The sequence below is a fragment of the Saccopteryx bilineata genome, chromosome 5 (assembly GCF_036850765.1).
Source record: "Saccopteryx bilineata isolate mSacBil1 chromosome 5, mSacBil1_pri_phased_curated, whole genome shotgun sequence".
Lineage (NCBI taxonomy): Eukaryota > Metazoa > Chordata > Mammalia > Chiroptera > Emballonuridae > Saccopteryx > Saccopteryx bilineata.
Genome location: NC_089494.1, coordinates 132,451,348 through 132,473,335, shown reverse-complemented (window position 1 = coordinate 132,473,335; position 21,988 = coordinate 132,451,348). Strand labels below are relative to the sequence as shown.

General features: G+C 44.3%; 1 protein-coding gene across 2 annotated transcripts in view; it reads right to left on the bottom strand.

Annotated features, from left to right (window-relative positions):
- Nucleotides 1-21,451, bottom strand: part of KIF5B (kinesin family member 5B) — a 64,938-nt gene extending 43,487 nt beyond the window's left edge. For both annotated transcript variants that reach the window (XR_010725711.1, XM_066233830.1), the window contains exons 1-2: nt 20,908-21,451; nt 8,130-8,217 (exon numbers count right to left, since the gene is read on the bottom strand). Coding sequence is in view for 1 of the 2 variants with exons in the window: in XM_066233830.1 (XP_066089927.1) it covers nt 8,130-8,217; nt 20,908-21,033 (214 nt within the window). In the remaining variant the exon portion in view is untranslated. The remainder of the gene's footprint in view (nt 1-8,129; nt 8,218-20,907) is intronic.
- Nucleotides 21,452-21,988: the final 537 nt, after the last annotated feature.

Here is a 21,988-nt window from a genome sequence, read left to right as displayed (position 1 = left end):
GAATAAATCTAACCAAGGAGATTAAAGACTTGTACTCGGAAAATTATAAAACATTGATAAAAGAAATCAGGGAAGATACGAGTAAGTGGAGGCATATACCGTGCTCATGGTTAGGAAGAATAAACATCATTAAAATGTCTATATTACCTAAAGCAATTTATAAATTCAATGCAATACCAATGAAAATACCAATGACTTACTTCAAAGACATAGAACACATATTCCAAAAATTTATATGGAACCAAAAAAGAACACGAATAGCCTCAGCAATCCTGAAAAGGAAGAAAAAAGCGGGAGGTATCACACTTCCAGATATCAAGTTATATTATAAGGCCATTGTACTCAAAACAGCATGGTACTGGCATAAGAACAGGCACATAGATCAATGGAACAGAACAGAGAACTCAGAAATAAACCCACAGCTCTATGGACAACTGATATTTGACAAAGGAGGTAAGACAATACAATGGAGTAAAGACAGCCTCTTTAACAAATGGTGGTGGGAAAACTGGACAGCTACCTGCAAAAAAATGAAACTAGATCACCAACTTACACCACTCACAAAAATAAACTCAAAATGGATAAAAGACTTGAATATAAGCCGTGAAACCATAAGCATCTTAGAAGAAAACATAGGCAGTAAGCTCTCTGACATCTGTCGCAGCAATATATTTGCTGATTTGCCTCCACAGGCAAGTGAAATAAAAGACAGGATAAACAAATGAGACTTTATCAAACTAAAAAGCTTCTGCACAGCTAAAGACAATAAGAACAGAATAAAAAGACAAACTACACAATGGGAGAATATATTTGACATAGCGTCCGATAAGGGGTTAATAACCAAAATTTATAAAGAACTTGTAAAACTTAATACCAGGAAAACTAACAATCCAATCCAAAAATGGGCAAAAGAAATGAATAGACACTTCTCCAAAGAGGACATACAGATGGCCAATAGGCATATGAAAAAATGTTCAACATCACTAATAATTAGAGAAATGCAAATTAAAACCACAATGAGATATCACTTCACACCAGTCAGAATGGCGCTCATCAATAAAACAACACAGAATAAGTGCTGGCGAGGATGTGGAGAAAAGGGAACCCTCCTGCACTGCTGGTGGGAATGCAGACTGGTGCAGCCACTGTGGAAAACAGTATGGAGATTCCTCAAGAAATTAAAAATCGAGCTGGCTTTTGACCCAGCCATACCACTGTTAGGAATATACCCCAAGAACACCATAGCACTGTTTGAAAAGAAGAAATGCACCCTCATGTTTATGGCAGCATTGTTCACAATAGCAAAGATTTGGAAACAGCCCAAGTGTCCATCGGAGGACGAGTGGCTTAAAAAGCTTTGGTATATATATACTATGGAATACTACTCAGCCATAAGAAATAATGACATCGGATCTTTTTTCTTTTTTTTTTTTTTTTTTTTTTTTTTTTCATTTTTCTGAAGCTGGAAACAGGGAGAGACAGTCAGACAGACTCCCGCATGCGCCCGACCGGGATCCACCCGGCCCGCCCACCAGGGGCGGTGCTCTGCCCCCCAGGGGGGGATGCTCTGCCCTTCCTGGGCGTCGCCATATTGCGACCAGAGCCACTCTAGCGCCTGAGGCAGAGGCCACAGAGCCATGCCCAGCGCCCGGGCCATCTCTGCTCCAATGGAGCCTTGGCTGCGGGAGGGGAAGAGAGAGACAGAGAGGAAAGCGCGGCGGAGGGGTGGAGAAGCAAATGGGCGCTTCTCCTGTGTGCCCTGGCCGGAAATCGAACCCGGGTCCTCCGCACGCTAGGCCGACGCTCTACCGCTGAGCCAACCGGCCAGGGCGACATCGGATCTTTTACAACAACATGGATGGGCCTTGATAACATTATACTGAGTGAAAGAAGTAAATCAGAAAAAACTAAGAACTATATGTTTCCACACATAGGTGGGACATAAAGATGAGACTCAGAGACATGAACAACAGTGTGGGGTTACAGGGTGGGGGGAGGAGAGGGAGGGGGTTGGGGGAAGGGAGGGGCACAAAGATCATGGCTTTTCAGCATTTGCCATATTCCCCCCTTAATCTATAGACAGACAGCAAATATTTACGTATGATGTTCCCACTATAAAGACTGCTGTCTTAGGGACAAATGCTGATAAACTATTTCAGCAGTTCCTCCTTCTTCAAAGACTTATATGTAAACATAGAGTTCCATGTTTCATAGAACATACTCAAGCTCACTCCATGCTCCCTGGTGCTTATAGCACAAGGGAATGCCCTCCCCCCCTTTTTTTTTTTAGTATTTTTTCTTTTATTTATTTATTTTTTGTATATTTCTGAGGATGGGGATGGGGAGGTAGTCAGACAGACTCCTGCATGTGCCTGACTGGGATCCACCTGGCATGCCTACCGGGGGGAATGCTCTGCCCATCTGGGATGTTGCTCTGTTACAACCGGAGCCATTCTAGCGACTGGGGCAGAGGCCATGGGGCCATCCTTAGTGCCCAGGGTGGATTTACTCCGGTGGAGCCTTGGCTGCGGGCGGGAGGAGAGAGACGAAGAGGAAGGAGAGGGAGAGGAGTGGAGAGGTAGATGGGCGCTTCTCCTGTGTGCTCTGGCCAGAAATCGAACCCGGGAATCCTGCACACCAGGCCAATGACTCCGACGGGTCTACCATATCATGCTTTTTACTTAAAAAAAAAAAAAAAAATTTACATTTCTTTTGAATGCTGATGAACAGGAGACACCAAATCTTTTTCACCTGCAAACTACTACCTTCTTTATTAGATCTAGCTAATAACACTGTTCTGTCTTTTTTCCAAATAGCTCCAGATATATGGAAAAGATTTATACAGGCGGAAGGGGATCCTCAAACCCCTCAGCGAGATCTTCTGAGAATGGCTTTTAAGATACCTAGAGGCAGAAAAAGCCCAATAGAGATCAGGGGAACTACCAGCTTTTAGGATACACCCTTAAAGGCTCCAACACCCCAAAGGGTCTCATAGGATGCCATCTGGGTCCTGCTTCAATAGTGGAAAGGAAGGTCATTGAGCTAAAGCCTGCCAGGCTTACACGCCTCTGCTGTGAGGAAACAGGGACACTGGAAGGTGTGCTTCCCCCTCGCTCCTCTAAGGGAGGGTTCAGTCTCTTCCAGCCCTGCTCCAGCCACCTATGACCTAACCTTGCCCAGAAAGCTGGGGTTTGCCACTGAAGGCTGAAGGTGCCCAGGGCCGTCGACCCCATCTATGACACTGTGGACGAGCCTAGGGTATTTCTTCCAAGAAGCAGGTAAACTGATCTCATTCGCACAAGGGCCACTTAACTATGTTTTGCCTGAATAGTCAGGTTTTTTATTTTTCCCTCAAAGATCTCTGTTGTGGGTGTTGATAGTCCTATTTTCTGCTGCTTTGCTTAATATATAGTGTTTCCTTTATCCCTCCTACCTCAATGCCCCACTCATATTTCAGGCTGGGACCTACTCTTAATTTAGAGCTCTCTTTCCTCCTTTTGCCAACTTGTATTATGAATTTACCTTTGCCACCCAGCTTAGTGTATCCCAAGGTTCTCTTTACCAGGCCACAGTCACAGAGCTCCAGGGAAAAGCAACCTGGTCTCAACTCTCCAGGCAGAGGAGAACAGAAGCTCCATATCCATGCATGCTGCAAATGGCTTTTTACAGTCTGCCTGAATCATTACCAGCTAGAAGCAGCGGTCATTGGGACTTGGACATGAGCTGCAAAGCACAGAATGGTGACAACAAATCCAGTGCCACGCGGACTTTTCCTGTGGGGAACTTTCCTGGACTCCTGCTCCCTGTGACAGCTCCTAACAGACTGAACTGTGGTTGGGTTGCATTTTTCAGGGATTTGGCATGGTGATGGGGCCAACTTGGACTTGGGGAACATGTTAAGGAAACTACTCATTCATGGATTCTTGCTGTATTGGCCAAGAGTTTGCTTAAAGGCTGTTAATCACTGTAAAAAAATAGAGGACTGGATGAAGAAGATGGGGCACATATACACCATGGTATATTATTCAGCTAGGAGAAAGGGTGACATCGGATCACTTATAGCGGAAGGGTGGAGTCTTGGTAGCATTGTGCGGGGTGAAATAAGCAAATCAGAAAAAAACAGGAACTGCAGGATTCCATACATTGGTGGGACATAAAAGCGAGACTAAGAGGCATGAACAGGAGTGTGGTGGCTATGGGGGGTGGGGGGAGGGAAGGAGGGAGAGGGGGAGGGGGAGGGGTACAGAGAGAACTGGATGGAGGGTGGCGGAGGACGATCTCTCTTCGGGTGATGGGTATGCAACAGAACTAAATGACAAGATAACCTGGAAATGTTTTCTTTGAATGTATGTACCCTGATTTATTGATGTCACCCCATTAAAATAAAAATTTATTCATAAAAAAAAAAAAACTTCAACACTCGCCGCATCAGGTGGTGGCACAGCAGATAAGAGTGTCGATCTGGGATGCTGAGGACCCAGGTTTGAAACCCCAAAGTTGCCTGGCTCATCCAGCTTGAGCACCAGCTTACCAGTTTGGGCATGGGATAAGTGGCTTGAGAGTGGGATTATAGATATGACCCCATGGTCACTCGCTTGAGTTCAATGTCACTGTCATTGGCTTGGCTGGAGCCTCCGGTCAAGGTACGTATGAGAAAGCAATCAATGAACAACTGAAGTGCCACAACCATGAGCTGATACTTCTCATCTCTCTCCCTTCCTCTCCCCTCCTTTTTTTTTTTTTTTTTTTTTTTTTGTATTTTTCTAAAGCTGGAAACAAGGAGGCAGTCAGACTCCCGCATGCATCCGACCGGGATCCACCCGACACACCCACCAGGGGGCAATGCTCTGCCCATCCGGGGCTCGCTCTGTTGAGACCAGAGCCACTCTAGTGCCTGAGGCCGAGGCCACGGAGCCATCCTCAGCGCCCGGGCCATCTTTGCTCCAATGGAGCCTTGGCTGCGGGAGGGGAAGAGAGAGACAGAGAGGAAGGAGAGGGGGAGGGGTGGAGAAGATGATGGGCGCTTCTCCTGTGTGCCCTGGCCGGGAATCAAACCCGGGACTTCTGCACGCCAGGCTGATGCTCTACCACTGAGCCAACCGGCCAGGGCCATCCTCTCCCCTCTTGATAAAAAAACAAAACAAACAAAAAAACAACAACAAAACCCAAAAATCCTCAATACTCAAGTATGGATAGGGCCTGATCAGGCGGTGGCGCAGTTGGATAGAGCATCAGACTGGGAGGCAGAGGACCCAGGTTTGAAACCCCGAGGCTACTGGCTTCAGTGCGGGCTTATCTGGTTTGAGCAAAACTCACCAACTTGAGCCCAAGGTTGCTGGCTCAAGCAAGGGGTCACTCGGTCTGCTGTAGCCCCCCCCGGGTCAAGGCACATATGAGAAAACAATTAATGAACAACTAAGGTGCTGCAACGAAGAGTTTATGCTTATTTCTCTCCCTTCCTATCTGTCTGTCTGTCCCTCTCTCTGTCACCAAAAAAAAAGTATGGATTTGGATTTCATGCTGGCTGCAACAGGTATAAAAAAGCTCTGAACATTTAAATTACCTAGCCCTGACCGGTTGGCTCAGCGGTAGAGCGTCGGCCCAGCGTGCGGAGGACCCGGGGTCGATTCCCGGCCAGGGCACACAGGAGAAGCGCCCATTTGCTTCTCCACCCCTCCGCTGCGCTTTCCTCTCTGTCTCTCTCTTCCCCTCCCGCAGCCAAGGCTCCATTGGAGCAAGGATGGCCCAGGCGCTGGGGATGGCTCTGTGGCCTGTGCCTCAGGCGCTAGAGTGGCTCTGGTCGCAACATGGCGACGCCCAGGATGGGCAGATTATCGCCCCCTGGTGGGCAGAGCGTCGCCCCATGGTGGGCGTGCCGGGTGGATCCCGGTCGGGCGCATGCGGGAGTCTGTCTGACTGTCTCTCCCCGTTTCCAGCTTCAGAAAAATGAAAAAAATGAATAAATAAAATAAATAAATAAATAAATAAATAAATTACCTATGAGTTCCTGAATCATTAACTTCATAATATTTGGAAAGCCACTGTAACTTTAGGTTGTACTGATGACAAATGTTAAACCACAAAGAATGTAATATAATTGTGTAACATCATGGACAGGTCCATTTGAAAAACTACTTGATGCTTACAAAAGAAAACACTGCTGGTTCCTCTATTGCAATCATTTACAGAATTTCAAGTTAATTCTCCTTCATTTTATGAAGATTTCAGCATCCAGAACACTGTCTCCCACCAATAACGTTCCCGTTTTAATTCTTGGTGGTGTCTATGTCCATGTAGTAGATGATCCCACAAAAATACCTTGGCCTCTCAGATCCTTGACTCAGTTTTCTCTATGACCTTATTCTTTACTCCAGATGCCTTTTCTAGGGTCATGCTTTAGACCTTTTTATTATTAACTACATTGCCTCCCTAATGTCAAAATCAAGTATCCACCTCCCATTACTCCTAGTACAGTACCCTGATATCAAAAATACTTTGACTCTACTGAAACTATATAACACACTTATCATACCACCTTTTATCACTGACCCTCCTATCTGACCCCTCAATTCCCTCCCTTTCCTTTCACCTATCTCAGATTCCATGGTTTACCATTATTACTTCTCTCTTAACATCCTCAATTCTCTTGCCCTTCTCTTCTTTGGTACTTGCCTGGCAAAATCCCAACTGGGTAAATTCAACTCTTCTGGCGGCTAACCTCAGGCGGGCCCTTAATGGTGCCTGACAATATTGCTACATTTCCCTAATGCATTCACTTCTATAGTGATAGCTGACTGCAATCTTTTCCTAGAACCACTTTCTCCACCCTCACAGAGTCTCTGTGATGACTCTGCTCCCTACATCATAAACAAAATGAAATTAATATGAAAAGAACATCTATATTTTCCCTCCATTACATCTATAAATCTACCCCCTCTATCAATAAACGACCTTCTCTCCTATTACTGGATAAACTGTCTGTGCTCCTACTTAATCCTGACCTCTGAATCCCAACCTCTCTACCCTGATGAATGCTACAATAAGACAGATTTTGGCACAATCTAGGTAGTACTTATTAACAATTAGAGCTATCAAAAAAGGAGTAAATCATAAAGTAACAGCTACATTAACTATAAGATCTCTTTGAGAAAAGGCACTTCTATAACTGGAAGTCCAGATCATCACTTAAAACCCTCTCAGCTCTAGAGTTCTATAGTTTTAGAAAAGATAAAATTAAAAAAATACACTAGCGTAACTAACAGTTTTAACTGGAATGTACATACTTTTCCTACCCTTGGTGACCAGTGTTAAATTCCTCGAGGCTTTCTCTGCTGTCTATAAAGCAAATCTTTGGGGAAAATACAAAAATGGAAGAATAATAGAATGCTATTATCTACTTTTTAGAAACTTGCCTAGTCATCTTATTTTCATTCTCATGTTGTTCTATTTCTAAAATTGCTACATTAGAAATTCTCCTAGGAATATCTAATAAACTTGCATCTTACAGTAACAGTACAGCTAATACTCTAATTCTTACATCATTCACTAGGTACTTTATAAAAATTAGATCATGGAACTGGAACCAATTCTAATAGTATTTGACTTTTTTTTTTTTTTTGTATTTTTCTGAAGCTGGAAACGGGGAGAGACAGTCAGACAGACTCCCGCATGCGCCCGACAGGGATCCACCCGGCACGCCCACCAGGGGCGATGCTCTGCCCACCAGGGGGCGATGCTCTGCCCCTCTGGGGTGTCGCTCTGCTGCGACCAGAGCTACTCTAGCGCCTGGGGCAGAGGCCAAGGAGCCATCCCCAGCGCCCGAGCCATCTTTGCTCCAATGGAGCCTTGGCTGCGGGAGGGGAAGAGAGAGACAGAGGAAGGAGGGGGGGGGGGGTGGAGAAGCAAATGGGCGCCTCTCCTGTGTGCCCTGGCCAGGAATCGAACCCAGGTCCCCCACACGCCAGGCCGACGCTCTACCGCTGAGCCAACCGGCCAGGGCCGTATTTGACTTTTTATTAGTTAACTGTGGAAGAAAGTTGTTTAAGGGAAAGGGACATTAAAATGAAAAAATGTTAACTAACAAAAGTTTACTTATTGCAGCAACAACTTAGCAGGTTAGATATAGTCACCTTTAACAATCTTCTTTGCACAGTCATTATATACTTGCTCTTGAGATGTGTTTGACTGGAACACCCGATCAAATGCATAAGGCTTGCTCTGAAAAACAGAAACAAAGGTTTCAACCACACAAATTTAAGATGAACAGATTTCTAAGCTCCTTTAACAGGATCATAGTATATTTAACCTTCACAAGAGGATACATACTATGTATCACTTCATGTCATAGAATCTTTGTGGAAAGAACCTTAGTGATCATGAAATACTATACAAATCCACTAAAATAAACTCCACAAAAACAAGAATGTCTGTTTTAATCTTTGAAGTATTTCCAGGACACAGTACAGCAGTAATTATAATTAGCATTATTATGGTAGGCACTCAAACATTGCTATTGAATTGATTTAATGTTGTCTACTTTGGCAAGGGTTGAGATTGTGTTTTCAATACTAATATCATTTGCAGATAAGGGAACTATAGAATCCTGAAAGGATTAAAAGTTGTAATAAAAATTAAAATTCAAACCCAAATCTTCAGTCTTTCAGTTTCGGGCTCTTTCCATTACTCCCATTCAGCTTCACAGTTTACTGCAAAAGCTTTTCACTCATTCACTCACTTATCAAATATTGATGAAATGCCTATGATGCTAGACATAATTCTAGAATAACCAAGACAGATTCACTCTCTTTAATGAAACATAACTAATAGTGAGGCTGACATCAGACAAATAATTCAGTGACTAGAATTCTGACTCATGCAACAAAGTGTTATAAAAATACTATGAGAGTCCTGACCAGTGGCACAATAGACAGAGCATCATCACAGAGCACCAGTTTGACACAGGGGGCACCAGCTCAACCGTGAGGTGGTCCGGTTTGAGCCCCAGTCAGGGCACGTATGAGAAGCAATCAAGGGTGCATACTAAGTAGAACAATGAGTTGATGCTTCTCTTTCCCTCTCCCTCTCTGTCAAAAAAAAAAAAAAAAAAAAAGAGAGCGCATTTAACAAGAGAACCTGAGTCTGAAGGAAGGCAGAAGAATGTCAGAAAAACACTGAAGGAATGTTTAAGAACTGTAAATAAATAGCACCTAGCTCACTGTCGGCCCCTTCTATATTAATCAGAGAAGGGATGAATGTGGGTAAGTAGGCTATGCATCAGGAATAGGTTGCTTCAAGAACCTAAGGCAGAAAGGAGCTTGTAGCATTCAAAAAACCAAAATGAGTAAAATTTAAAATATAAAGGAACAAAGGTCAAATGCAAATGTCAACACAGTAAAAAAGGTAAGTAACATCTTAGTGTTATTTTGAAAATATTTACTTTTAATTTTGTGGGCATCCAGGAAGGATCTTGGAGACTCCATCTTGGGGATCAACCACATTTAGAGAACTGCTGATGTAGTCTGAGAAGGAGCAAGAGGCACAGACTGAAAAATTAGAATATTGGGTTCATTCAAATCAAGGGAGAACTTTCAAGGAGAGTGTTTGTGTCTAATATAGCTGTGAGGTCAAGGCAAAACTGGAAAGTATCCAATTTCAAAGATTAGATTGGACCAGATTGAAAACAGAATGGAAGGGTACCAAGTATTGGGTTGGGGAATAAGTTCGTAGCGTTTTTATATTTTCTTTTATTTTACAACAATTTGTTTGCTGTTTGGCAAAGGGTAAGTATTCATTCGATAAAACTCTTTTTGCTCTACAAAACTATGTTAATTTTATTTTTGAGTTATTTAATTTTTTATTAGTTTTGAGGCTTAGAAATGGAATACCCAGGAGGCAAAAATCAACATTTTCGACACCTGCTCTTCTTTGCTTTTCATCGAAGTCAAAAAGCTGCTGAAGCAGCCCGGGACATTTGCGACGTGTATGGAGAAGGTGTCATAGGCGAGTCTACAGCACGGAAATGGTTTGCAAAGTTCAAAAATGGCGACTTTGACGTTGATGACACGTGCCGCAGCGGAAGGCCTTCTGAATTCGATGAAGAACTGGGAAATGCTCAAAAAGAATGCCACGGTCAGCCCTGGCCGGTTGGCTCAGCGGTAGAGCGTCGGCCTAGCATATGGAGGACCCGGGTTCGATTCCCGGCCAGGGCACACAGGAGAAGCGCCCATTTGCTTCTCCACTCCTCCGCCGCGCCTTCCTCTTTGTCTCTCTCTTCCCCCTCCCGCAGCCAAGGCTCCATTGGAGCAAGGATGGCCAGGGCACTGGGGATGGCTCTGTGGCCTCTGCCTCAGGCGCTGGAGTGGCTCTGGTCGCAACATGGCGACGCCCAGGATGGGCAGAGCATCGCCCCCTGGTGGGCAGAGCGTTGCCCCATGGTGGGCGCATGCGGGAGTCTATCTGACTGTCTCTCCCTGTTTCCAGCTTCAGAGAAGTGCAGAAAAGAAAAAAAAAAAAATTAAGAAATAAAAAAAAAAAAAAGAAAGAAAGAATGCCACGGTCAACAAGGAGCTCTACATTGCCCAGCTACACCGCGTGAATGAGGCTATTCGACTGAAAAGACCTGATCGACATGTTCAAACCATACTCCTTCATGACAACGCCAGGCCCCATGTTGCACAAGTCGTCAAAGCTGCACTCCAAGAGCTCGAATGGGAGGTCCTTCAGCATCCGCCGTATTCTCTGGACCTTGCACCTACCGATTACCATCTTTTCCGCTCCCTGTCAAACCATATGAAGGGCGTTACCTTCGATAACAAAGAGGTCCTTAAAAACTGGCTCAACAACTTCTTTGACACCAGATCAGACGATTTTTGGCAGAACGGCATCAACAAATTGGTCGAGAGGTGGGAAGAGGTTGTAAACAGCAACGGCGAATATATAATTGATTAACTTATTGATATAATTATTGTTTTTTGTTTAAATAAAAGTCTTCGGTAAAAACGCTATGAACTTATTCCCCAACCCAATAGAACATATATATGGCTATGGTTCTAAGATTTTTTAAAAAACTTTTATTTTACTCCTTTTTAGAAAGAAAGGAGAGAGCACAAGAGATGGAGAGAAGGAGGGGAGGAACAGGAAGCATCAACTCCCATATGTACTTTGACCGGGCAAGTGCAGGGTTTCGAACTGGCAACCTCAGCATTCCCAGGTCGATGGTTTATCCACTGCACCAAAACAGGTCAGACCCCTAAGATTTTTTTTTTTTTTAAGCAAGAGACAGAGACAGGAAGAGGGAGAGATGAGAAGCATCAACTCATAGTTGTGTCACTTTGTTGTTCACTAATTGCTTCTCATATGTGCCTTGATGGGGGTGGGGGACCTCTAGCCAAGCCAGTGACCCCTTGCTCAAGCCAGTGACCTCAGTGTCCTAGGTAGACATTCTATCCACTATATCAACACCAGCCAGGCTAAAATATATATTTTTTAAGATGGGCAGGACCTGAGCAAATTTTAATGCTCATAGAAACAATCTATTAATCTAAGAAAGTAACACTCTACAGATCAAAGAGAAGGGCAAAGGAGTTCTGCTTACTTGAAAGTAAATGTCTGCCTGGCCTATGGTGGCACTGTGGATAGTGTCAATCTGGAATGCTGGAATTGCCTGGTCAATGCACATATGACAAGCAAGTAATGAACAACTGAAATCAAAGCCAACTATGAGATGATACTTCTTGTCCCCTCCCACCTCCACCTTCTCTCTGTAAAATCAATAAATTTAAAAAAAAATTAAGTAAAAGTATCTGCCTGTTATTTAGTCTCTCCTAAAGGAAAAGAAGTGAGCTGGGCCCTAAAATACATAATAATGATGACTCCAGAAAAAATCCATAGCATAGAATACTTCCTAGGTCTTAGCTTAAACACACACACACACACACACACACACACACACTCTCTCTCTCTCTCTCTCTCTCTCTCTCTCTTTACTTTTTATCCCACAATCCTCCTCCTCAAAGTTTAGAATAAACAGTAAGAATGAAGTAGATACTCCTAAAGGCTATCCAAAGCCATTTCCAACTCCCCTTCCCCGTGCCACCTCCCACTGGATAAACTGGAATGCTAACAACCATCTTCTCTAGCCTAGTAGTCTCTTTGCAACTAGTGCCCACATGACCCAGTTCTGGATTATGAAGTCATGGTCTGCTGGGATGTCTTGGAAAAAGGTTTTGTCAGCTCTGATAAAAAGGACCATCTCAGCTGAGGCTGCCATTTCTCCTTTCTAGAATAAATGTCTGGACAACAAAAATGATAACGAAAAGTTAATAACTAAGAAAGACAAAGGATCACAGAGTCAGTAAGTAGTAGCAGTAAGATCCTATCTCCAGACTTTTTATGAGAAAAATTACCTCTTATTTATTTAAATCACTATTTGCTGTGTCTTTCCCCTTGGCAGCTGAAAGCATTCCTAGTAGATATACTAAGATGTCCAGCTCTGGTGTCGACTGGAAGTAGACATCTCAATGTCTGATCATTCTTTAGCTGAAACATACATAAACGTGCCCTCTGCCTGACCAGGCAGTGGCACAGTGGACAGAGCATCAGCCTGGGATGCTGAGGACCCAGGTTCAAAACCTCGAGGTCACCGGCTGGAGTGTGGGCTCACCAGCTTGAAGACCAAAGTAGCTGGCTTGAGTAAGGAGTCATTGGCTCAGCTGGGACCTCCCCATCAAGGCACATATGAGAAAGCAATCAATGAACAACAAAGGAGCCGCAACAAAGAATTTATGCTTCTCATCTCTCTCCCTTCCTGCCTGTCTCTTTCCATCTCTCTCTTGAGGGCACGTGCACTTGAAAAAATAAAGTGTCCTTCTGTTAAGATGCTACTGAGAGCCCTGGCCGGTTGACTCAGCGGTAGAGCGTTGGCCTAGCGTGCGGAGGACCCGGGTTCGATTCCCGGCCAGGGCACACAGGAGAAGCGCCCATTTGCTTCTCCACCCCTCCGCCGTGCTTTCCTCTGTCTCTCTCTTCCCCTCCCGCAGCTAAGGCTCCATTGGAGCAAAGATGGCCCGGGCGCTGGGGATGGCTCTGTGGCCTCTGCCTCAGGCGCTAGAGTGGCTCTGGTCGCAACATGGCGACGCCCCAGAGGGGCAGAGCATCGCCCCCTGGTGGGCAGAGTGTCGCCCCATGGTGGGCGTGCCGGGTGGATCCCGGTCGGGCGCATGCGGGAGTCTGTCTGACTGTCTCTCCTTGTTTCCAGCTTCAGAAAAATGAAAAAAAAAAAAAAAAAAAGATGCTACTGAGATATTAACATTTAAACCTACAGGTGTGACCCTGGCCCATTGGCTCAGCGGTAGAGGGTCAGCCTGGCATGTTCCCAGGTTCGATTCCCGGCCAGGGCACACAGGAGAAGCGCCCATCTGCTTCTCCACCCTTCCCCCTCTCCTTTTTCTCTGTCCCTCTCACAGCCAAGGCTCCACTGGAGCAAAGTTGGCCTGGCGCTGAGGATGGCACCCCAGGTGCTAGAATGGCTCCCACTGCAATGGAGTAACGCCCCAAATGAGCAGAGCATCGCCCCCCTGCTGGACATGCTAAATGGATCCCAGTCAGGCCCATGAAGGAGTCTGACTGCTTTTTTGTTTCTAACTTCAGAAAAATACAAAAACAAAACAAAAAAACCTACAGGTGTGGCTAAAAAAAAAAGCACCAATCTATTGCTTCATTAATTATACAAGATGTATTCATGATAAACAATTCTGGAAATAAACAAAATACCTTTAAATTAACAATCACCACCCAGAGATAAACTATGTTATTTTTTCTAGGCTAAAAGAAAATAATTTCCCTCTTCATTTATCCAGCAAACATTTATTTAGCACCTGTAAAGTATCATATATTGCAAATGAGAAACAATTTTAAATGATATTTAACTAGTACAGACTTGTATTCAACAAATAATAGAGGATAATAGTAGTCTTGAATAATGAGCTAAGAAGCTTTGTATTAGGATCTAAATAATATAAAGAGATCAAATAATGTTAACTAAATTGAAATGGTAATAGTCTCTAGCCTTAAAGAACTCACAATCTGGTAAAGAATCAAGAATAGATTGCAACTAGCCAAAATATACATTTAATAACATATATATAAAAAAATAATGCAAAAGCAAACTTTAAACAATTACTGTAACTCGAATTTTGCTCTCAAGAAACAAGTTAATCAAAACAAAGTATGAAAACAACTGCATCCCTCCAACGTAAGTCAAATAATAAAATTTTGTTAAAAAATTAAAAAGAACACTTCTGAACTTGAAGTTCTTATCTCCATTTTTACATTAATAAAGAACTATGCTTACAAACCATATAGAAAGATATGCTAAAAATAACGGTAACAGTAAAGCCTACCTTAAAAGTAAACTAACATCAGCACATAGCAAATATGCAAACTACCTCTACCACCTTATGAGTACAACTATGAACATGCAAATGTAAGAATAATCAAGCTCAGACTGAGTGATTTGTTTAGAAGTTACATCACTGTTAAATAAAAAATTTAGGTGCTTAGCATTAGGTTAATACAAAAGCCTTATTTTAATTCCAAAACTACATTATAATTTTATTAAGGCAAAGTTTTGATTAGAGATCTAACCACAAAGTCACTAACTGACCTTGGCTTCCTGGGATGAAAAACAAAACGTGTGAAACAAAACCTATTTCTAACGGCCTAAAATTAAGGCACATCTCAGAACTAATAATCTTTCAAATAAATTAAACAAAGGAAAATCTCAATATCTGGACATTATAGTTTCTATATACTTTTCTTTTTACAGCTTTTTTTGGACATCTATATTTTAAAACCTGGTTCTTAGCCTTAAAATGTATATTATGCACTCTATTTCTATGTATCTTCAAAGACACTCCAAGTCACAAGATTTATTGACATCTGATTTAGGCTTCAAGAGGGCAAAACCAAGTAGGAATGTTTATAATATCTGAACTACAAACCACACCTTAGATTTCTTAAGTCAAGTGGTTCCTGTCTGAGTCTCCACAGATCAGGTTGAACACCAAATTAGGTTACAAAGGAGACCTTCTGGCAGTGTTATGTACCTCTAGAATTCTGAATAGTAATCTCAGATCATGTGGAATTATAGGATACTTTAAATTGACAATGATTATGGGCTACCATCCATAATTGTAAAGGTATGTGATGATGGCTCCTTATTAATTTTCACATAAGATAAATTTTCTGATAAGATAAACAGATCATACACCAAATCATTCTCTCTCTCTCTCTTTCTCCCTCTCTCTGTGACAGAGACAAACAGAGAGAGGGACCGATAGAAGAGACACAGGAGATGAGAAGCATCAATTCTTCACTGCAGCACCTTAGTTGTTCATCAATTGCGTTTTCGTATGTGTCTTGACTTGGGGGGGAGGGCTACACCAGAGCGCCAAGTGACCCCTTGCTCAAACCAACAAACTTGGGCACAAACCAGCAACCCCGTGCTCAAGCTGGTGACCTCAGGGTTTTGAACCTGGTTCCTCTATGTCCCAGTCCTATGCTCTATCCACTGTGCTGCCTGCTCAAGCAAATGAAATCATCATTCTCTTAAGGAAAATCCTGCGGTGCTGAAGGCAAGGAACTGGGCAAGACAGTCTAATTAGGTGTATTCTCCTCTACTTCCAATGAATTACATACAACAGCCTGTTTTTGGTTCTGGCAGCCTCTACAGCAGGGGTCCCCAAACTACCCCGTGGGCCACATGCGGCCCCCTGAGGCCATTTATCCGGCCCTCGCAGCACTTCCAGAAGGGGCATCTCTTTCATTGGTGGTCAGTGAGAGGAGCATAGTTCCCATTGAAATTCTAGTCAGTTTGTTGATTTAAATTTACTTGTTCTTTATTTTAAATATTGTATTTGTTCCCGTTTTGTTTTTTTACTTTAAAATAAGATATGTGCAGTGTGCATAGGGATTTGTTCATAGTTGTTTTTTTTATAGTCCGGCCCTCCAACGGTCTGAGGGACAGTGAACTGGCCCCCTGTGTAAAAAGTTTGGGGACCCCTGCTCTACAGTATAAGGAACAAGGATTAGTAAAGATACCTAATAAGCCTGACCGGGCGGTGGCGCAGTGGATAGAGCGTCAGACTGGGATGCGGAAGACCCAGGTTCAAGATCCCAAGGTCGCCAGCTTGAGCGAGGGCTCATCTGGTTTGAGCAAAGCTCACCAGCTTGAGCCCAAGGTCGCTGGCTCGAGCAAGGGGTTACTTGGTCTGCTGAAGGCCTGCAGTCAAGGCACATATGAGAAAGCAATCAATGAACAATTAAGGTGTCGCAACGTGCAACGAAAAACTAATGATTGATGCTTCTCATCTCTCCGTTCCTGTCTGTATGTCCCTGTCTAACCCTCTCTCTGACTATCTGTCTCTGTAAAAAAATAAATAAAATTTAATAAAAAAGATACCTAATGAAAATGTGAATGTTCCACTTAATGATGCACAAACAAAGGAGTAATTTGTTTATTGTTATAGATTTTTTTTTTTGCAGCAGACTCATGTGAACTACATAAGGAGTTTCCCTTGTCTTTCCTTATTTTGTGGATACCAAGTTCTCTTATTTAAAGCAAATAGATCTTGCATGTATCATTTAAAAGTTTTAATAAGATAATTTACTTCTTTCAATTCAATGTTATATTGGTAGCACTTCACTAAACTCAAAAAACTATACAAAAAATGGCAAAACACAGACAAACATGATAAAATTACAAGATTTGCCTGCCATGTGGTCACGTGATACTAAAATAACTGATTACATGAGTAAAAGAAAAAAAAATTTGGACAAAATATTAGAAACCGAACTTAAATGAAAATCAGAATCCTTAAAAAAGTTTCTACATAAGCACTGATTACACTTAAAATTCAGTAACATTATAAACCAAAATACTTAAAATTTTGATTTAACTAGAAGACCGTAAACAAACCTTCTAAATCATATTTGAAATACTGTAGTTTAAAATTCTGCCATGCAGCAATTCCTTCTTAAACTATTTTGAATCAGGACCAAAATCCAACAAAATGAACAAAACAAACCATGATAAGATTTTATCTATAGGCTCTTTAATTTACTTCCCCCAGCAACCCTTATAAATTCCCAAACAACCTTTAAAAAATTAAATAATTCATTTAAAAAAATTGAAAATGAGCTTGACCAGGTAATAGCACAGTGGATAGAGCATTGTCCTAGGACACAGAGGACCCAGGTTCGAAACCCAAGGCTGCTGGCTTGAGCACCAAATTGCCATCTTGAGCATGGGATCATAGACATGACCCATGGTGGCTGGCTTAATTAAGCCCAAGGTCACTGGCTCCAGCAAGGGGTCACTAGCTTACCTGTAGCCTCCCAGTCAAGGCACATATGAGAAAGCAATCAATGAACAACTAAGGAGCTGCAACAAGGAATTGATGCTTTTCATCTCTCTCCCTTTTTATCTGTCTGTCCCTATCTGTCGATCTGTCTCTCTCCCTTAAAATAAAAACCTATATCTATAGAAAACGAGACCTTGAAGTAATTAATGACACATTACTACATGCAAAAGGTTAGTTCCGGAAAATAATGATCTAAAGACTTTATCACTCAGTTGTAATGTTTTTCTGGTTTTAAAAAACCAGACTAGCCCTGGCCGGTTGGCTCAGCGGTAGAGCGTCGGCCTAGCGTGCGGAGGACCCGGGTTCGATTCCCGGCCAGGGCACACAGGAGAAGCGCCCATTTGCTTCTCCACCCCTCCGCCGCGCCTTCCTCTCTGTCTCTCTCTTCCCCTCCCGCAGCTAAGGCTCCATTGGAGCAAAGATGGCCCAGGCGCTGGGGATGGCTCTGTGGCCTCTGCCCCAGGCGCTAGAGTGGCTCTGGTCGCAACATGGCGACGCCCAGGATGGGCAGAGCATCGCCCCCTGGTGGGCAGAGCGTCGCCCCTGGTGGGTGTGCCGGGTGGATCCCGGTCGGGCGCATGCGGGAGTCTGTCTGACTGTCTCTCCCTGTTTCCAGCTTCAGAAAAATGCAAAAAGAAAAAGAAAAAAAAAAAAAAAAAAAAACAAAAAGAAAACCAGACTACACTGGCCAGTTAGCTCAGTGGTAGAGTGTCGGCCTGGCATGTGGAAGTCCCGGGTTCGATTCCTGGCCAGGGCACACAGAAGAGGCATCCATCTGCTTCTCCACCCCTCCCCCTTTCCTTTCTCTTTCTCTGTCTCTTCCTCTCCCGCAGCAAAGGCTCCACTGGAGCAAGGTTGGCCCAGGCGCTGAGGATGGCTCCATGGCCTCCACCCACCTCAGGCACTAGAACAGCTCTGGTTGCAATGGAGCATTGCCCCCTGGTGGGCTTGCCCAGTAGATCCGGGTCAAGCGCATACAGAAGTCTACCTCTCTGCCTCCCCACATCTTACTTCAGAAAAATACAAAAAACAAACAAACAAAAAACCAGATTAGCCTGACCAGGCAGTGGCGCAGTGGATAGAGCGTCAGACTGGGCTGCGTTGGAGCCAGTTTTGAAATCCCAAGGTCGCCTGCTTGAGCACGGGCTCATCTGGTTTAAGCAAGTCTCACCAGCTTGAGTCCTCCCCGCACCCCCCCAAGTCACATTTGAGAAAGCAATCAGTGAAAAACGAAGGTGCAGCAATGAAGAACTGATGCTTCTCATCTCTCTCTCTTCCTGTCTCTCTGTCCCTATCTGTCCCTTTCTCTGTCTCTGCCTCAAAAAAAAAAAAAAGATTAAAATGCTTGCCAGAGTACCTGAAGGCCAACTTAACTGTTTATCACTGTTTTACAGCTCAAACATCTATCCATTATTTCTATTATTTAAATTTATTTACATTACTAAGTAAACATATAGGAAAGTTGTAACTTTATCCAAAGGAAATAATTTAGCATAAATGTGTACTTCCTATGGTAATTTTTTTAAATCCTTTCCTCATATTTTGTCGTATTAGGGCTACATCAAAATGTTGCCCTCTAATCCAATCTTAATACATTTTGTGAATCCTAAATTCTAACATTCCAAAAAAAACCTTTGGTAATACTTACAGATTTGTGTAATCATACAAAAAAATCTGAAGACATTCTTAACACAGAGAAGGAAATAGCTTTGATGTATCAAGCACTGTTGAAGCTGAGTAATCACAAAAATTCTATGAGAAAATATTAGCCTCATGTTTGCCAAAAACCCAAGCCTTGCAAGCATCCTGAATCTATGTAAAATATATCATTCCAAAGGAAAATAATTACTACCGTATCTCCCCATGTATAAGATGATCCTATGTATAAGACACACCTTAATTTGGGGGCCCAAAATTTGGGAAAAAAATGTACTACATAAAGTTATTGAACTCAAGTTCTATTCATCATAAAATTCTTACAACTCCTCATCAAGTAAAAATAATCTACAACCACTGTATAAGACGCACCTAGTTTACTACCCCAAATATTTCAGGGAAAGGTGCGTCTTATACATGGGAAAATACGATACTTCTGTACTTCTCGGCTTCACTATGATGTCACTCACTGCAAGTTTTTCTTGCGGACTTGTTAATAAAGAGCCAGTGTGCAGTCTTCATACACAAAAAAAGTAGCTGACTTGTAACTTAATGCCTCTTTTGCCAAAAGCCCAACAAGCATCATGGACCAACATTCTAGAGTCTAACTTTGGAAACTCTAAAGCACTTTAGTCCCATCTTACACATCAATACTTTTAATTATCATTGCACACCTTCTACGACCCTTTGTCCTATTTCCAAATTAAACTGTCCAAACAATATGCTAAATATAGAATGCCATTAGAAAAAACTAACATTAAAATTTTGTACCATATCAATGCAGAACAACTGCTCTGTATGCAGTATCTTAGTATCCATTTTAACTTCCTTGAGCTGGGAGTGCTGACACTTGTCCATGGCAGAGATCAGACCTCAGGAAAAGCCAATCTTACATTCTGGTCTCCATGACAATGATTCAGCCAACACGGACTCTATTATGTTTTATACTACAAAGAAACAACAAACATCTCACCATCCTTGGGATTATCAAAATCAACTTCCTTATAGGTAGGTCAACTATAGAAGCAGGGATCTAATACTGACATGAAATCTAGTTTACTGGTGGAATTTTGTTTTAAAACTTTTCTTTCATAATACTCTGATATACACACAAGAAGTTAACAGTCTTACCTAGACTGGAACCCGGTAAAACCCAGTTAACAGTGAGATTACCCGGTCTTTGCTGGTATTTGCTCAACCCAATCTGGAGTGGCCACATTTGCCGTAAAATTAAAACTGATCATTCTGATTTTGAGAGAAAATTCACTGTTTTTACATCGTTCTTTTAAGTTTTTTTTAAACTGTTAACGAACAGTGGGTGGGTAAACATTTGAGACAGCGTTATTTGCGGTTTTCCGGTAGTTTGTCCTTCTCCCGCGTGGAAAACAACACGGTTCACCGCGTCGTTGTACTTTTCTCTACAAGTTAAGCGTCCCCGTTGTGTACGATGCAGGAGGGCTGGAATCATAAGGCCACGCTGCGGGCTGAGCTTTCAGAGTACACGTTCCCTGAGTGACACATGGGGGGACGGCCCCAACCCTACAGCCCTCGGCAACAGCACCACGCGCACGGGCACGAGCATACACCCCCCTTCCCCAGGGAAGTGCCCCGCACCCCAGGTGGGGGGCTGTCTCAGGCGGACCCCGGTGCCCTCGAACGCGGAGCCCCTCCCGGGCCCCAGTTCGCCGGCCTGGCAAAGCCCACCAAGGAGGATCGGTGAACCCGCCGCTCCCTCACCTCCGGCGCCGAGCTCCTCCCCGAACCTCCGGGCCCGGCCCGGCCTCAAGCGGCGCAACGGGGTGCCGGCGGGGGTGGTAGCGGGGTGACTCACCGCAATCATGACCGTGTCTTCTGCCTGAAACTTGGCGACGTACTTGTCGCCGCGGTTCACCTCAGACTCGTTGAGCGGCCTGAAGCGACACATCACTTTGATGTTGCACTCGGCCGGGTCCGCCATCTTCCTCGCCGCCGGGGCCGGAGGCCACGAGCCACTCCCAGCAGCCGCTCAGTCTGGGGGAAGCAGCCGGAGCGGAGGGTCTGAGGGCGCGGCGGCAGCAGGCCCCGGCGCTGCGCGCTCGGCAGAGGGGCGGCTGGGGGACCGGGTCTGTAAGCGCCGGTGGCCGCGCCCTGAGGCTCACTTCCGATCCATCATGGCAGCCGCAGCGGTGGTACCGGCTGAAGCGCCCGTGGCTCCTGGTTTCCCCTTCGCCGGCGGGGGCTGACGGCGAGGTCTGGGCGGGGGGGAAGGAAGCCCCTTCTTTTCTTGGATAGAGCAGGCTGGCCCACCGGCTCCCCGCCCAACTGACCGCTTCCCGGCGTGCGGGATATACTCGGTCACTCTTGACGTCCCAGACGCGCGACTGGACGGCGGGATGGGCGGTACGGGGAGCACTGCGCAGGCGCGGGGACCGCCCCGGCGACCAATCCGCACGTGCTCCGGGCCTCCCCGCCATGCCCCGCCCCACTGCCGCTCCGCCCCGCAGGCCGTCGCAAACTCAGGTTTTACTGGCTGCTCACTCCTTCAAGTTCAGTCAATCATAGCACCTTCTACTGCTGTGGGGCCGCAGGGCCGACGGGCTTAGCTTCCTCGGGGCCACGGTGGATTTGTTAAAACCTGTGCTGAAATACTGCATTCCGAGAATGTTCGCTTTCTCTTCCGTCTGGAGATAAAATTGGTCACTAGACCGCCTTTTTAGAGCACTTTGCCAGAAAAGGGAAGATTTGAATGGGACCGGCTCTCTGGTTGGAGCGGTTGCTCTTTCCTGAGAGAGCTGGTTGGGGAGACAGGAATAAAAAAAAGAAAAAGGAAGTTTCTTCCAAGGAGTGAAGAAGTTTTCTGGAGAAACGTGGAGAAACAGGCTGAGGGGGGTGATGGCCTGCGGTCAGCTGGAGTCCCCTCTTCCCCAATAATC